The following is a 17649-nucleotide window of genomic DNA, read 5'->3' as shown; positions in this document are numbered from 1 at the left end:
TGTGTTAAAGTAAGTTGGGATGCACCAATACCACTTTCTTCACACCACATACAAGTACAAATACTCATATTTATTGAGTTCTAATATGAGTACTTACTAATACCATTACTGTTCTAACAATGACTTTTAAAACAGGATTTTTTTTTTTCATTTATTGTTCCTTACTTTCTGACTGTATTAAATAAAATATTGCCAATGTTGTTGTAAAAGTTGATTCAAATATCTCCAAACTGCTGACATTGCTTCTTCCCCGCCTACGTGCTCAACCAAGAAGAGGTTACATAACATCACGCTGCCGTAAAGTGGTATCTGGTGCAGTATTGGAGTAGTTCTGCACAGCATCCGACCCGATACCTGATACTGGTATCGGTGCATCCCGAGTAGTAAATTGAGCTTTTGGACACGATTATTGATTGGTTGCATTAATGTAATTTACACATCCATCAGGTGTTTATGCTGTGTACATGCTGTCAACATTTCTGCTCCATAGTGGGAATTTTTGAGGGTATAACATGAGCGCTGAAACATATAGTTAATTAATTGATGAGAAAATGAATCTGCAAATAATCTATTTATCATTTAAGTAATTTTTCAAGCAAAAATGGCTCTAGGTTCCCAAACAGTGTCTTCTATACGCCAATCAACTGGGACATGAGACTTTAGGATCAAAGAACAGGGTCTCATGTTCGTAAAGTTTGAGAAACACTCGTTTTAAACATCTGTATCATCTGTGCTGTTGTGCAGGAAGAGGATTCGTTCGTGCTGTGACGAGCTGAACATGCTGGTGCCATTCTGCGAGTCGGATACAGATAAAGTCACCACCCTGCAGTGGACCACGTCCTTCCTCAGATACATCAATAAAACATACGGAGACACATTCAAAGAGGTACATTTGTGTTGTTTAATGTTGGAGTTATTGATGAAAAGCATTTGGTTTGATCACCCTGTAACTGAATTATTTGAGACTAGAAACCTGGAGCTTAATTAGATTGCTTCTTGCTGCCTGAGTAATAAGTACCAAAAGCTGACTTTATATGACTTTTGTTATTTAGAAATGTTCAAATCAAATAAATTATTTTCCCTTTTACAGTCTAAAATCAAATAAACGTTATTATTTTACTGCGGTGCATCCATCTCATCTAGTGTTGTAGATTTGCAGTCTGTGGAAATCGATTTCTATTCTCCAAAAAAATACATGGCAGCAAATTAAGACAATTAGACACAGACTGGTACTATCTGCCAGTAACCACAGTAATGTGCTATTCCTGCTCTACAGGAGTTTCAGAAGGCATTCACTGTTGAGAAAGGACTCTTTCTTAAAGCCGGCTCTTCTTTAGGCGAGGACCCAATCCACCGGGAGATGGACGAGACACTGAGCATTCCTCTCACGGTAGAGCAGTGACCCCCTCACTGTTTTATCAGATAACTCAGCCAGATATTTTAGTACATTTTAGTAGCTTGGGGTTGTCCCATGAGGTCTGGTGGTGAGTTTGGCTGACGTGTTGTAACATTTGAAAATGGCCAACAAAAAAAGTGTCCTTTTGAGGGGAGCTCTGATCCTGACTCCTTTACAGTGATTTAGAAAGTGCAAGGTTTTCAGTCTGAGGCCGTGTGATGCTCAAACGTGGTTTTCTCCAGCTGCAGCTAAAGACGTCACTGTATCAAGCCGATGTTTGAGCCGTTTCTTCTACCGCTGATATAGTTTCTCCCCCTCCACAGACATTTGTATACAGGACTTTTCATAAAGTCATACATAGGGGGCACTGTTTCTCTTTGAAAAACAAGAGAAGGCTCTTAGGATTAGATTTCAGCTCTATAGCTATCATACATGAAGCAAATTTTCATTAATGTGCATCTTTTATATGCTTGATTTTGTTTAATTTTCTTATTTTTTTAAAACTTTTGTTAAACTTTGTTCATACAGTATATTGTTCAGTTTTATTGTCCACAAATATTTATTCTTTAATCACATATTTAAGAGTTTTACATCGAAATAAGTGTTGCTAATTTTGAGAATTAATGGGATTACTTTACTTTCATAGTGTTAAGCATATTACTCTGAAGTACAGACTGTTCATTTGATATGTAGAGAAGAGTAATGTTTTACTGAAAAGTGGCTTTATTTGTTCTTTCTTACAACATGTCGCTGTAGCATCTTACTGTACATACAACAGTCACCCACAAATAATAAATAGTATTTAAGGTCATGTATATTTAATAGTTACAGCACCGGTAGTACATAGTGGATGTGGTCATTGCAGATGTAAAAACAAAAGAAAAAATAAAAATAAAATTGACTTTGCTTCTCAGATTCTTAAATTGATTTTTACAATGACTGATTTATGCATCCACAAGTTTTATTTTGTTACTCTCAAATGTAGAGAACCAACTTCACATGAAATTAAAAACAAAAAAACCAAAAACAAGCTGTAAAAAAAACTATCAAAAAAGTTTTTAAAATCTTTTGCATTAATCTACACAATTTCTGGGCACCTGGGTATTTGTGTTTTTTATTCCTTTTACAATACATACACAGCTCCTTGACAGAGGCTTCCCCCCCTCTGACGCCTATTTCCATATTTTACACTGTAAGCCTGTATGTTGAGGTAACACCTGTGATTTACATTAATGGGCCATGATGCATACACATTCACCTCAGAGACAGTCACTGTTGTTTTTAGAGTCATCTGCCAGAAGGATGTTAACAAAGGTAATAGGGGGCATGGAAACAACATGTACAAAGTTTTTATACACAATGGACTCATCATTCATTTTCCAGTTGTTTGTAAGTCAAGTCTTGTTATGTGATACTGTAGTATTTGGAGCAATGCGGTTGTTCTCTTGGACTCTTCTGTGCCTCTGTCCACTTTATTTTCTGGATGTCATCTTGGATGTTTTTGTCACTCAGTTGCTCTGGTATTCATGTCAATCCTCGGATGTTCCTCTGTTCCTCTCAAAATATCACACCTGTTGATGTTACTCTTCCCATCTTGTGATACACATATTTAAATAAAGAGGACATTTTTTGTGATCACTCTCTTCTTTCATTCCTTCCTTCCCTCACTTATCAGCCTTCCTCCTAGGGGTGGATGGCGTCAGGTTGTAGGAAGTTTAATGATTTTTGGGATTGGAGGATTTTCCAGCGACCGATGCTCCCTGGCAGGCTGATGTATCACAGATTCCAGGAGGTCCCTGGTGCCCAGTCCTACCTACCCTGCCTGACTCTCCAGGCTCACCTGGATCTCCTGGAGATCCATCACGCCCATCTTTGACAATTCCAGGTACTCCTGGGAGACCTGTGGACAGAATGAGTCAAAAACAAAGTAGCTGTAGCAAAGCTGTTCTTTTATCAGTTTTGTAAAAGACGTATGAGATATCTGTGAGATTATACTACAATAGACTTCTCAGACAAAACAGGTGTAACTGATAACATTCATAGTGGCTCCATTACATTTGTGCCAGTAAATCATTTACGTGTGTCAATGCCATTAATCATATTAGGTATATATGTGTTTGACAAGTTAAAAAAAAATGAGTAAGGTGTATATGAACAGTGTAGTAACTTAAAATTGGCAGGGGACAACGTTCTTGCTGTGATCTGCCTAAGCTCTAATTACAGTGTACTCTTCAAAGCTGCATACCTTGGTATCCTTGGTCTCCAGGGGGCCCATCAATAGCTTTGCCAATGGTTCCCTTATCACCTTGCTCACCAACATCACCTGTTGTGTAAACAGAAAGCTTAATCAATGGTGCAAAGTGCATTTACTCAAGTACTATGCTTAATCTTCTACTCCACTCCATTTTAGAAATGCACAGATTAAACCAGTGATTCCTTATAAAACAGCAGCGTGTAGTTGTAGTCCTTTCTTATGTTTCAGATGTCTGTGACTTCCACCAAACAGTGATTCTCCCTCTAAACTTATGAGAAGGTTTCATTTAAGTAACTGTTCAAGGCCCAAAGGCCCAGAGCTAATAATATCATATATAATATGTCAGTCACAGGAACCAGAACAAGTACTTTTACCTTTGATATTTTAAGTACATTTTGCTGATAGTACTTTTACTTAAGTAGGATTTTAAATACAAGGTTTTTACTTGTAATAAGAGTATTTTTTCATTGGTACTTTTATTTAAGTAAAGAATCTGAGTACTTCTTCCACCACTGACTTTTTATTTAATTAGATCATCTCATTGTCCAACTAAAGAGGTACTGATCAAGTGATTTTTGTGTTCTAACCAATAGATCGAAAGTCTGTACTGATTTCATTTTTCATACCTCTGGGACCGGGGTCTCCGAGCTCTCCTGGCAGGCCTCTGTACCCTGGTGGTCCACGGGAACCTGGATGCCCAATAGAGCCAGCAACTCCTGGCTTTCCTGGAACCCCAGAAGGGCCGGGGCGGCCCACCATCCCAGGGGCCAGGGGTCTTCGAAGGTTAGCGGCCAGCTGTGCTATCTGATCTGCACGTGATAGAAAACACCAGAATGTCAACGGGCTGCTTACTTTGTATTCAAAACTGTGAAAAGTGAATTGCAGACAAAGATAAATTAAGATTCTCACCATCAATCATTGAGCCACAAAGCTCTCTGATGTGCTGCTCACTTGCCAGTTTACCCTGAAACACAAGTAAATAAGACATAAATGTAAGCTGGTTCAAGCAGTTATCAGAAAACAGCAACATTTATAATATGCTTCCATCAATTACAAGATTTTTTATAGTTTGGTACAGATAAAAAACACTCACGGGTACGCCTGTCTTTCCTGAAATTCCAGGATGACCCTGCTCCCCTTGGAAGCCCATTGGTCCTTGTTTTCCTGGGGGTCCTCTTGCCCCAAGCTCTCCTTGTGGACCTGTCACGCCTTTAGGTCCCAGTTCACCCCGCTTCCCTGGCTATAATCAACAAGAATTAACTGTGAAACAACTCATTATATTTTTCAAAAAATGAAGAAATCAATTTCTTCCAAACTGGAGCTAAAAGCATCCACAAGCCTCTGATTTGATCGTTGACTAAACACCAACCAAGGAGCAAACTGGGTCTGTTGAGACAATGCGGGGGCGGATTCATATGGCGTCTTGTTGCTTGATAATTACTCCAACGAGCACAGCAAACAGTAAATGAGACTACGAGAGTGAGACTCATCAGTACCGCGTCTCTAATTACATAAATTCTGCTGCACTTAATGTGGCTCGGCTCTCCCTCGTGGCGATAGCAGCCAACAGGCCAATAAAGCAAAAGCAGCAATACCTATTTCTAATTAATCCTATTAAACCTGGAATGTGAAGCAGAATCATGTGCAATGAGTCTGACAAGTGGGCAACAGCTCGGAGCTGAGAGAGAGGCACCAGTTTTTAATGCTCGGTGAGGGAGTTTGGAATAAACTTGTGCTGGCTAATTACACCCACACACACCATCTGATCTTACTATGTTTTGTGTTAATAAACGGACGTCTACTACTAGTAGAAAACTGGTTCGGAGGGAACGGGGTCAAGGAGAGGTATGAGGACATACAAACGCAAATGAAAACATTAATGTAGCTCACCTGTCCTTTTTGTCCAACTGGGCCAAAAGGACCCTGAAAAAAAGGACATTAACATAAGTTAAAAATATGATTTGACATTACAAAGATGTATTTGTTCAGCACCTTTCATACAGGTTATTGCAATTCGAAGATTCAAAGACAAAATAAAGGTGATATATTAAAACTAATAAAGTAGACAATAAAAAAATAAAATAGAAAACAGGAAATAGGCTGGTGCAAGACAATAAAAGTGGTTTATAAACAATAAAATGTTAAAATCTATACAAAAACTGACATGCAACCAATGTAAAATAGGTGTAATGTGTTTTCTCCTTCAGAGCAGAGTCCTGAATCAATTGTGTAACTAATTACTGCTAATGGAGTAATGATTCTCTAGAATCACTAATGCTGTGTTTGTGTTTGGATCCTGATCGAACAGTGAAAATGTAGAAAATACTCACAGGTTCTCCATTTTCTCCTGGTAAACCATCACTTCCTGCCACACCCTAGGGAGACAACATCAGATCTGAATTATTTGACTCAGTCTCACGACTCCAGTTTTGTTTTCTCCTTGTTTGAACAATGTCAGCTGACTACAACACATCTGAATTCACTTGGGCTGACGGATGAAGACTATGAAGGCATTCAGTGAAGATCACATTTAAGCTTGACCAGCTTGAACTTTGACTTAGAAATATTTACCATGTCTCCTTTTGCTCCAGAAGCTCCAACTGGGCCCTATAGGGTTGAAGAAGGAGAGAGAGAGAGAGAGAGAGAGAGAATATAAATGAGAGCCATGTAGAGACATTTTGTGGAAGGCCGGCGGTGGCAGAGGGAAGGGGGGATGAAGGGAAGTGAGGTGGGCTGGTTGAGGGGAACCATGAGCGGGGATAAAGACCGGCTTTGTTCTGTCCTCAGATTCTGAACAGGAGGCCTTTTTGTGTTTGAGATCTGTCCTGGCTGCAGTCTGACTTTATACCAGTAAGACTGAGGTGGGACAACCTGGTTATTGACATACAGTATCCTCCCATGCTGCTCTGTCTGTGATTGCGTAGAGATACGCTGCTGTGCAGAGACATATCTTAAAGTATTATGTTTAAATTTGGAGTTTGGAGTTTGACTTGCACCTGTTTTTGTTGTTGTTATTTACATAACGTATTAAAGCTGGAATGATTAATCAGTTCGTTTTAGCATTTAGTCAATCGACAGCAAATTAATCAGCAACTCCTTTGATAAAACACTAAATGTTTTGAGTCATATTTAAGAACAAAGTAAACATTTCTGGTTCCAGCTTCTAAAATCTGCATATGTTCATGTTTTCTTAGTCTTCTATGACAGTAAACTGAATATCTTTAGATTTTGGACCTCTGATCAGACAAAAGACATTTTAGGACGTTACAATGAGCTATACGTTGACATTTGATAGACCAAAATGATTAATTGGTTAAATAAATAACTGGTAGATTAATCAATAACAACTGAGAGAATATTTATTGCTATAACAAAGCTGCAGCCCCACACTGCTTCATGGATTACACTAGATGACGTTAAGCCCTGGGATACATTTATTATTGTCACACACATCACACTCACCCTTTCACCAAACTCTCCACGGATTCCTGTTGGACCTGGAAGACCTGGATCCCCCAAGGCTCCTTTTACCCCCTGCAGTAGATGACGCACACAACCAGTAAGCTACCTGATAATTAAAAAAAATAAAAATACTGATAATGACTGGTGATGTCATGAAACTGACCTGGAAGCCTTTCACTCCCTGAGGCCCGGGGTTGCCCGCTGGTCCAATACCTCCCTGTTGGAAACAGACATTGTCATGTAATCCCACTGTGATGAACAGCCAGTAGTAAAACAAACAGGATATTGATGTTTTCCTGCTAAAATAGCATGATGCTTGTGTGAGGTATGATTTATTATGCAGTGCAGTGTGCGAGAGGAAGGGTGTGTTAATTCCTATGCTGTTTTATCCTTTTTTTCCCTCGCCGCAGGGTCTGATGTGAAAAACAAAGACTTCTCTGTTTATGAATTCCTACTTTATGAATACCTGCTCTCATCACTGGCCCTCCATTACTAACAGACTCCACCTGAACATGCCACTGTATCAGGCACAATACTGTTAGTACTTCAGTGGCAGAATATCATTAACTTCAAAGGGCAGCAGTTTATTATCCTGCTATTCCTGTTTTATCTCTGAGCAAATGCATGCTGTAGGCTGCTTTGCATTGTGGTCTTGATGGGGACATTAATTCCGTTTCTTTCTCATGTCATTATGCATTCAAATACCCACACCGGTTATTAAAAGAGTATGCTTCAAAGTGTTGGAAACTGAGTCTAAATTATGTAAATTGGTTTAATTTAACAGCTGACCATCTGTGCAGCAGAAAGTCTAATAATTTGGCTTCTAAATGGGGCAAAGGTTATTTTTAAATGTCCTGTAATGGATGCTTTTGAAGCTTTTATAGCTACACAAGCAGTGCAGCAATTTGACAACAGATGCAAGTACACACTGCATTATCGATTGTTTAAGCAATAACTTACAGCCACTCCTCTGGGTCCTGCTATCCCCCTCTCTCCTGGGATGCCAATATCACCCTGAGGGAGGAGACAAAAGATGGCGTGGACAAGTCAGGAAAGTTTCGAGTCCAGACGTTCCAAGTGGAGTTAAGTGACAAGTCAGAGAGGCTGTGACCCAGTAATACCCCCCCAAAAAAAGCCCATCAGATACATACAGGAATACCTGGCTCTCCAGAGGGTCCCGTCTCTCCAGACTTCCCTGGATCACCCTGGTGTAAAATTAGAGAGAGAGTAAAAGTTGTCATCCATGGTCCTAATCTTAGCTTTAAGGTTAAAGGCTATTTCTGTTCTGTTGTAGTACTCACAACTTCTCCTTTAGACCCCTTTGAACCAGCTTTTCCTTGGAGACCCTGGAACAGAAAAAGAACATAACGATGACTTTACTGAGAGTGTCTGCATACACCCTATGTTATCAGTTTTAAGGCTATGAGAAAACAAATGTGCAAAATGGTGCTGAGAGTGTATATGACAATCAAACTGCTACTTAGACTCAAGGTAATGAAGGATGTATTATCAATTAGACAGGAAACACTCAAGTCTATTTCTAAATACTTACAGGAAGGCCGTTTGGTCCTTTCTCTCCGACTACCCCGTGGCGTCCAGCATCACCCTGTCAACGCAACACAACACTGTGAGCCTCACTCAGGCAGTGAACTCCAATTTAAGCCCACAGCATAAAAGAAAGAAAAAGCGCAATTTACCTTCTCGCCATCTAATCCTGGTGTACCATCTTTCCCATCTCTGCCAGGAATACCCTGTAGAAGACGTCACATATGAGCCTTGTCGTTCTTTGAGGTGATTTATTATAAAAACGTATAATTTTTTAGATATCCACTTACAGGCTCTCCTTTGGGTCCTGCTCCACCAGGACCTCCTTTGGGACCAATTTTACCCTGTTAAAAGACACATCAGGATGTTATACCTCTTATGTATACTTGTGAAACCAATAGTCACAAATCTAAGTCTTTTACTTACAATTTCTCCTTTGGGTCCTCTGAATCCCTGTGGTCCTTTCTCTCCAGCATCACCCTGGAGACATCAGATGAAACACACACAGCTATTCATTGATGGGACCAGACGTCTATTCTGTCTGCAAGCTACTACCAAACACAGTTTTTATTTCAAGTGTGTATAAACAAGGAGATACTCACTGTCTTTCCAATGATGCCAGCGATGCCAGGTTTGCCTCTGAAACCAGGCAGGCCCTAGGATCAACAGAGTAGAAGGTCAAAGGAAACATACTGTAGGTACACAAATGTGAATGTCTACATTGTGAGTGATAACAAGCTGATCAAGGAAGGAGTAACCATGTTGTAAAAGTTGCTTACTCTGTCTCCTACAGGTCCCATTGGGCCTTGTAAACCTCTGAGACCACGTGGGCCCTGAAACACAACATTAGACCATTATGAAGACACTTCAAAACATAAAAAAAACTCAGGATTAGGGCTGTACTATTAATCTCAATTTAATTAATATTATTTAAATCACATTATGGTCAAGTGCAATATCCAAATGAAAATTGTGATGCAAAAATGATCATTCCCACGTATCATAATAGCTGTCACCATAATCGCAATATGTTTTCATGCAGTCTTACTCAGGATATTTAATTTAAAAAATGGATATACACAAGAACAGAAAAAATAAGTCTGACAGTTTAAAAAATCTTTATGTAACTCACCTGCAGACCCACAGTCCCAGGAATACCTGGTGGGCCAGGTGGGCCAGGATCACCCTTGAGACAGAACAGGACACTTAGGATGGTAACAAAAACATGAAATCACAGAAATACAAGCAGCTATACTCAATAAAACTATTTTTTAGCCCATAATTTCACTGACAGCAGCCAAAATATTTATATCACGTAATAAACTCACCTTCTCTCCATTTTTTCCAGCCTCTCCCTTGTCTCCTTTATGCCCTGTGTGACCCTACAAGAGCAAGGATACAGGCGTGAGTGTGCATGAGGAAATGTATTGCGAGGGTGCAGGGTGACATGAGTGGTGTATATTCCCATAGACATACTGAGCAGCATATAATTCAAAGCAAATCAAAAAAGGAACCATGACAGAAACTATATTTACCTTGAATCCTGGCATCCCAGGAGAACCGGAGGGACCAGAGGGGCAGATTGCAGGACACTGTAGAGGACAGAGACAAAACACTGAGGACTCTACACCCACTGTATGCTGTCATTACGCTGCTGTCACAGGTGCACGATTGAAAACTTACCAGAAGGTCACCGCTAAGATCATGAAGAGTACCAGGAAGACCCTGACACAAGGAGAAATGATACCACACGGCACATTAAGAGTTGTTTTATTAATGTTAATGTCAATACACTAATGTGCATGTGTGACTTCACAGACATTCAACAAGAGATCCACTGGGTGGCAGTGGAAAAATACAGTAAATAACTATACTGTATCAGCAGCACCAGTTATCATGTATATAATTATGCCTGCACTTACTGGTGGTCCATCAGGGCCAGCAGGTCCAGGAAGTCCTGGAAGACCCTCAGCACCCTGAGAAACAGATAAAAAAAGGTTTTCCAGATTGTATCAAAGTTAGAGTCGATCTGCAACATGTCAGCTCAGTGAAGTTATTACAATCAGTTGTGGTTGTGGCTGAGGGAAGAGTTACACTTAAATTCCCCACCCACTCAAAGAAATGTGATTTGCTCATTATCACTTCATTGGATGTTTGACCTTCACTGTGCAGAATGATATATAAGCAGTCTGACATTTGACGACTTTCTCTGTGCTCACGTTCAATCTGAGTTAATGAGTATATACAAGCATGATTTAGGGACATGAAACTTACTAAATTCCTTAACGAGGAAAGATAGAGTAGATGTAATTCTAAGAATTTTTAATTCTTAGGTGATTGAACTCTTCTGTGGAAAAACTGTATCAGACACAAATTATTATTTAAAGCCGACTTTTTTTATATGTCTTAAAACATGTGTGGAGGGGATTTTTAAGGTGGTAAAAAGTATTGACCCCTTGCATCATCTCTGTAGACTATGGTAACCCTGACAACAATCCCATTACTGAGCCACACAGTATTTTTAATGTTAACCCCAACCTTAAGATGAATTCTGCGAGCGTGCTTTAAGTTACACATAAGCTGAGAATGAGCACTGGATAATCTAAATGAAGTGTGACCCAGTAGAAACACTAGGCCAGTCCACATATCAAAGTGTCCTTCCTCTCCAGTAGTTATTCTTATCCTCCTGCTCCTGCTACATTATATAAGAATTTAGGGCAATGTTGTACTGGTTGATTTCAGCAGAACTGTGAGAAAAACCTGCTGGATCTCAATCAGTATCAGCTTTACTGTGTCTGCTGCAGAGGCTTGTGTATGAATTTTGCTGTTTATTATCTATTCACATAATAAATTAACTGGATGATAAATTTTGATGGCTGGCTTTCTGTGGCCAACAGGGTATTAAATCAAGGATAGAATAAACTAGAATAGATATTAAGAATTATTTGATTATCTCATTCTGAATCGGAGGATGTAACTCCTTCATGAGGACGACAGGAAGTGTGATTGGGGAGATCAGACAGATACTCACTGCTGGACCCTGGGGTCCGACTCCGCCTGGCAACCCGTTGGTTCCAGGTAGTCCCTGGAAACAAAAGAGACTTGGTGTGTGCAAAACATCGGAGTACATATAGCACACAATAAGGGCAACACAAGCTATAGCAAAATGTAAAAATGCTACAAACACATCACAATCTCCTTCTTTGGGCACGTAAGAATGATTAGAAAAAAGACAGTGCTGTGTACTCACTGCAGCTCCTGGTCTCCCTCTGCCCTACGGAAGACACAGGAAGGCAAATTAAGTCACAAACACCGAGGGGATGATTAGATTTACTCACAACATCAATATCCACCACGTGATATATTACTGCATTAAAACCGCTTTGAACGTTTGTCCCAGGTTGTTGCCGTGAGCTGGATATACACTTTTGCTGTCCAGTTAGATCAGCAAACTATAATCTGAGTATTGCTGGGACACTTTCAAAAGTGTCCTCATTATCTTTATGTCAACTGGTACTTACAGGAGATCCAGGTGGCCCAGGAGGTCCAGCGTCACCCTGTAGAGAGAAAAGGCAAAATGCAATCAACTTTTAGGACAAAATAATCATAAACAATTTAAAAGACATCTTGAGACCTGCATATTCAGTCTTTTAAGATAATAATTATCCATTTGTGGACTTTCTCTCTCATAGGTAACTGAAATTTGGGCATGTTAATGAAATCAATGCACAATAACGAGCTGCTCTGAGCTCTGCACATGGAGCCAGTGTTTACTGTGTACAACTAAAACTATATTAACATATTCAAATTTAAACCCTGTTCTGCACCGTTTTAGACTACTAATGGGGGCTGCCATTCAACAGCGCTTTTTAGTTATTGTAAGGGCGGTTACTATAAGGTTTGGTAACACTTTATTTTGATAGTCTGCCTACAGATTCACAACAATCCAGTTGTTTCACAAATAAAACTTACACGGAAGACTCGACCTGATTGAAGAATTTTAATCTGGCAAGGAGGCCGGGCAGAGGGGACTCCTGGGCCACCAGTGGATCCCCCATGCGCAACCAGGAAAGCAGGCACCGGCCGAGTGACGTGACCACCGGCCACCTCAGAACCCGGGCGGAGGGGACAGTCTCTTTACTTAAAGAACGTACAAGTGGTCGGGGCCGCTATGGGTTACAGGGGGTAAGCCGGAAGCGGCGGCAAATGAGGGTAAGGATAAATCTGTTAGGGACAAGGTGAGGTGGTGTTGGAGCCGGTCATAGGCTGTGGTGCGGAGTAGTGGGTTGAACGTGATGTGGAGGGGTTGCGCGCGGGGCGGGGGCGAGTGCGGGTAAGAGCGAGGGAGTGCGAGGGGGGGGAGAGTCAGCGCGAAAAGTTGAGCATCGATATCAGGAGGGGGAGGTGGGGGTGACAGTAGGATTCATGGTGGTGGACAGCGGGGGGATCAGTGGCGTGGGTGGTGTGACGAGGGGATGCTTGTGGGGAGAGGGGGCGGGGGGGAGGGGTGGTTTCTGTGTATAAGGAGGGAGAACAGGGGGGGTTCTAGATGTTAGTCTTTTCACAGGGGAGGGGTTGGCAGTCCGGTGCGGGCGGGCCGATAAGGAGGGAGGCAGCAGGCTGCCGCGCACCACACCATCGATCGGTCAGAGTCCCCCGTCAGGTCGAGGGCGCGTGGGGGGGGGGCGTTGTGAGCGGGACGTGTGTGCTACTAAATAGATCTTCTGTGGTGAAAAGCATCGAACAAAAGTTCGATGGCTAAATTATCATATTAAACTTCAAAAGTGAGCTTAGATATACGCAATGTGGAATGCTTTGCATCTTCTTTAAGTCATACAGCTATATGTCACCTAAGCAAACCATCCCTGTATTTATAACAGTGAATGCTGACACCAAACAAGATCAATTCTCTGAACATTTAAGCACAAGATTAGTTACTGTTCTAAATGGTTTTGCTGTTCTGTGTAATATGATGTTAGTAAAAACAAAAAATATAAGTAACAAGGATGTTTGAGACTTTATTATCATAAAGTTTAAGATGACCAATTATTGCAGCACAGTATCAAGGAACACACACTGGTAGCCCATCAGTGACAAAAGAACCCTTTCTTAAATGTGTTATTTCTTCATCATTATTCTTGCATTTTTGTCATGAAAAATGTGTAGATATGGTTGAGATGTCTTATGTCGAGGAAAGTCTCAAAGTTTTTCTTTTGTGCTTATTTTTGGACTGCAGAAGCAGTTTAGCACACAGAGGCCCCATTCATACATTCCCGCAACACTGGAGAGCATCGTTAGGGGAAAAAGTTTCCCTCACACCTCTCCCTGTGACCGTCAGCCCGCCTCCTGTACAAAACCAAGAAAATGAGCTTTTTATCATGGTGCCAGTGCAGCGTCGCACAGTGTAGGTAATTGGGAGTGTCTCCCAGCCCACGGCAACAAGCTGAACATCATAGTCCTATAGTGAGCTGAAGCAGTCCACAGGACTCTGGCGATCTTTTACTTTAAATATGTTTCTGTTTTGGTACAGCAAAAATTAGAATAATCTTAAGTTTAAAAATGCGTTCCTCCCACAGCGAGCACTGGAGGTTAGTTTGGCCTGTGTGGCAGTGTGCAAAGAGTATGAATAAGAAACAGCTGTTTGTTGTCTTATTCAGCATTTTTTCTGTCTATTAACAGGGCAAGAGCGGGAAACCGTGCGGAACTGCAGGGAAACCAGTAAGTAATTTCCAAAAAATCAAGTCAGGTGTTATCGGGACTGTATGGAAGGATTTAGCGTGGTGGTGATTGAGGGTCCGCATGTTGTCACGTTCTCTCACTGTAACACAATAACAAATACAAAAAAAACGTGTTATTAATGACGGTTCTCTTAACAAGAAAAATAACTGCAACATCACTTCAAAAAAATGATATGTTACAAACGGTACAACTTGTTTATTCCTAACCGAGCATGGAATGGTGTGAAGCCTTCTCTTTGATTGTAATATAAACTATATTCTCACAGAACCCCAAAACAGAACAATGAAAAACTAAGACCAAGAAAAAAAAAAAGACCCCATCACGTTCTCATCTCCCTTCAAAAAAATTCAGCCCACCTTCGAAGCACAGTCACCACGCACGGAGCGGAGGGCTCCGTGCCTGGCGAGGGCCCAAAAGGGAAGAGCAGGAAGAGGCGCAGGTCGACCAGCGAACAGCCCAGTGCCAGGACGCCGGTAGCTGTAAAGCTGGCCGGCATGAGAACACGGACTCAGACAATTCTTGAGTAGAAAATGACAGAGAGCACACCCCACCCCATTCTGTATGTCAGGGGAAATTGCACGAGCAGAGATGCGACTGCCTATGCAGTGAACAGGGTAGCGGGTTTCTGCTATGACACTCCGTAAAATTGAATTTAATTTTGTTGATGCAGGATTTTCGTGCTTATCATGTTTTTAAATATGACCAGTAGTCACGCGATGTCATTTATGATTTGATTTTTCTGCTCTTTTTTTGTTTTTTTCTAGTGTTGACAGGTCCTATGTCTGTCTGTAATTATTTGTTATCCCCTTCTGGGGAAATCTCTAGTAAGTTGTTTTCTTCTTATAAGTCTTTGGTTTTTTGATCTCTCTGGTAATTTTGTTTTGGTTTGTCTTTGTTTGTTGTTTTTTTTTTTGGCACGCCAATTTTTTGATGTTAGTGACTTCTTTTTCTCGGCTTTGTTTTATTACGGTCGATCTTGCCTGTCTGTTGTTTGCCATTTTTTTTTTTTATATACATTCAGTTTAGTATTTGTCAGTCCTATTATTTATATTACACTATCGTTATACTATCTTATATTTTTGCCTATTTATTGGTTTTGTTGTTTTGTGGTTTTTTTTTTACAAAGAGTACACTGCATGTGTTCATTGGCCGGCTTAGTGATGCTGGTGTGTAGGAAATTTGGCTACGATTGTGGCTAAGCAGGTGACGATTTTTAATTGTTGTGCGTGGGTGGTTGGCGACTCGAGTGTGCCGGATTTGTTGTGTTGCAAGTCTCGCTCAGTTCCTCTTTTGGAAGTTTTGATTGTTTAGATATGTGATTCAGTTGAATTTTGTAGTTTATGTTCTGCTGCGTTCTCCTAATTCCAGCCCCGGAATTTTCATGTATCTTTATTGTCCTCACTCTATATTCTGTTAAAAGCACTGTATGTGTTTGCAATATCTATAGTATTTTGCCGTACAGGAAGAGATGTCAGGGGCAGAATTATCTAGGCGCAGTGTTGCGAGCGAGGAGAGCGAACTACTGCACGCCGTACGGTCGTATTCCTTATTAAACAGTGGGGCGAGTTTTTTATCTTTTATTTTCTCACATTACGATATAATGGAGATAGGAAGGGATTAGACAGACTCGCCCACCTTAAGGCTGCAAGAGTTCACCTCCAAGACAGGATATGAATTCAACTATTTAGTCCAACTAATGAGGAGGCGTCAACCCGACCTGTCCCTAATTAGCAGGGCAATTACACAGGTCCATGGCAGGTTCAATAGAGTCGTGATCAGACCAAACAGGATGTAATAAGCATGCGAGAGACAGCGCTATAGCTGAGAGCTGGATCGACAGCTCCATCGCAAACCAGAGTAGGTGATCAGCTTAACAGTAATGATGAACTTGTTTCATTTTCATTTTAGTGTATTGTATAGGTCATTTTTCTGCTGCCTCACATGCTGTTCGTTTGTGAGCTGTTCCATATCACCGCGTAATGTCAGTGCAGACTGAGGATTCAGTGAGTAGGTAACAAATCACTGTGTGTGAGCCCTTTTTATTTGGAGTCTTTGCCCTCTCGAGGCAACACAAATACAGCTGTGAGGGAGGGTAAACCAAAGTGAGATGCGGGAGGAAGAAAACAAAATAATCATGGCAAGGTTAAAGTTAAGAAAGAAGAAGAGCGCACCACAGAAATTCACATTGACATTTATTACCGGAACAAGTTTGTTAAAGTCATTTTTGGCAAAGTAATGGATGAAACAGTAAACGATCTTGAAGTTGGTGGAGAAAACAGGAAGACCTTGTTTTTTTGTATTATATATTTTATTTTCTATTCTTCTTATATTATTTTATTTTATTTTTTTTTTTCTCCTATCGTTAACTAATATTAAATAGTATATTTTTTTATTTTATTTTTTATCTATATTTTTGGTTATTTATATCTTATATTACTTATTATATCTATTATTTTTCTATTTTATATATTATATATATATATATATATTTTTTATATTATTTACTATATTTATTTTTTTTTTTTTTTTTCATTATTTATTTTTTTTTTTTTGTCTCTCTATATATACATTATTTTTTCCTCTCACCCATTGTTCTATTTTTTTTTTTTTTTTTTTTTTTTATTTTGGCAAATGTGTATTTTTTACTATCTTCTCTATTTTCTTCTCTCTCCTATTGTACCTTTTTTCTAGCAACAAAAAGAATCCTATATTTTCTTATATCTTATTCTCTTCTCTTTTTACCTACCATCTCTGACTCATCACATCTACAGTTTACCGATCTGAGAGGCTCGTGTTTTTTCGCTTTTTCGCGCGCTACACTCATTTCTAGCCAGCAGTAAACGCACTCTCTCATATATTCAGCTATTTTTTCCTATACTACATTGTTTCTTCTATTTTATATATTTTTAGCTCTTGATATGGTTTATTTTTTTATTTTATTATTTTATTTATTTTTTTTTGTCTTTTATTTTGTTATTATTTTTTTTTCTATTATCATATTTTTTATTATTTTTCTATGTCTCTATATTATTTCTTATGTATGTTTTATTTTTCTACCTATTCTATTATTATTTTTTTTTTTTTTCTATCCTATATCTTCTTTCTGTATTATTTGACTATTATTTTTTTTTTTTTCTTTTTTTTTTTTTTTTTTATTTATTTTCTATTTTTATGAATCATATTTCTATTATATTATCTATCTATATATATTTTTCTTTTCCTTGCTGTAGACCTAACCAAACCCCTCAGAAAC

General features: G+C 39.7%; 2 protein-coding genes across 3 annotated transcripts in view; one reads left to right on the top strand and one right to left on the bottom strand.

The window, feature by feature from the left end:
- Positions 1–1883, top strand: part of LOC118323966 (transcription factor-like 5 protein) — a 4163-nt gene extending 2280 nt beyond the window's left edge. For both annotated transcript variants that reach the window (XM_035656052.1, XM_035656053.1), the window contains 2 exons: positions 745–886; positions 1277–1883. In XM_035656052.1, coding sequence (XP_035511945.1) covers positions 745–886; positions 1277–1402 — 268 coding nt within the window. In that variant the 3' untranslated portion in view covers positions 1403–1883. The remainder of the gene's footprint in view (positions 1–744; positions 887–1276) is intronic.
- Positions 1884–2439: 556 nt separating this feature from the next.
- Positions 2440–17649, bottom strand: part of col9a3 (collagen, type IX, alpha 3) — a 20419-nt gene continuing 5209 nt past the window's right edge. Inside the window, exons 6-32 of the mRNA XM_035656051.1 lie at positions 12179–12214; positions 11908–11931; positions 11689–11742; positions 10580–10633; positions 10341–10382; positions 10193–10249; positions 9986–10039; positions 9790–9843; positions 9437–9490; positions 9260–9313; positions 9084–9137; positions 8948–9001; positions 8810–8863; positions 8665–8718; positions 8414–8458; positions 8264–8317; positions 8073–8126; positions 7276–7329; positions 7113–7184; positions 6222–6257; positions 5981–6025; positions 5541–5573; positions 4744–4890; positions 4560–4614; positions 4277–4459; positions 3642–3719; positions 2440–3296 (exon numbers count right to left, since the gene is read on the bottom strand). Of these exons, the coding sequence (XP_035511944.1) occupies positions 3112–3296; positions 3642–3719; positions 4277–4459; positions 4560–4614; positions 4744–4890; positions 5541–5573; positions 5981–6025; positions 6222–6257; positions 7113–7184; positions 7276–7329; positions 8073–8126; positions 8264–8317; positions 8414–8458; positions 8665–8718; positions 8810–8863; positions 8948–9001; positions 9084–9137; positions 9260–9313; positions 9437–9490; positions 9790–9843; positions 9986–10039; positions 10193–10249; positions 10341–10382; positions 10580–10633; positions 11689–11742; positions 11908–11931; positions 12179–12214 (1740 nt within the window). The 3' untranslated portion in view covers positions 2440–3111. The remainder of the gene's footprint in view (positions 3297–3641; positions 3720–4276; positions 4460–4559; positions 4615–4743; positions 4891–5540; positions 5574–5980; positions 6026–6221; positions 6258–7112; positions 7185–7275; positions 7330–8072; positions 8127–8263; positions 8318–8413; positions 8459–8664; positions 8719–8809; positions 8864–8947; positions 9002–9083; positions 9138–9259; positions 9314–9436; positions 9491–9789; positions 9844–9985; positions 10040–10192; positions 10250–10340; positions 10383–10579; positions 10634–11688; positions 11743–11907; positions 11932–12178; positions 12215–17649) is intronic.

Source organism: Morone saxatilis, unplaced genomic scaffold (genome assembly GCF_004916995.1).
Source record: "Morone saxatilis isolate NCDOM2014 unplaced genomic scaffold, NCSU_SB_2.0 Contig15, whole genome shotgun sequence".
Classification (NCBI taxonomy): Eukaryota; Metazoa; Chordata; class Actinopteri; family Moronidae; genus Morone; species Morone saxatilis.
The sequence above is the reverse complement of the archived record's forward strand: the minus strand, read 5'-3'. Positions and strand labels throughout refer to the sequence as shown.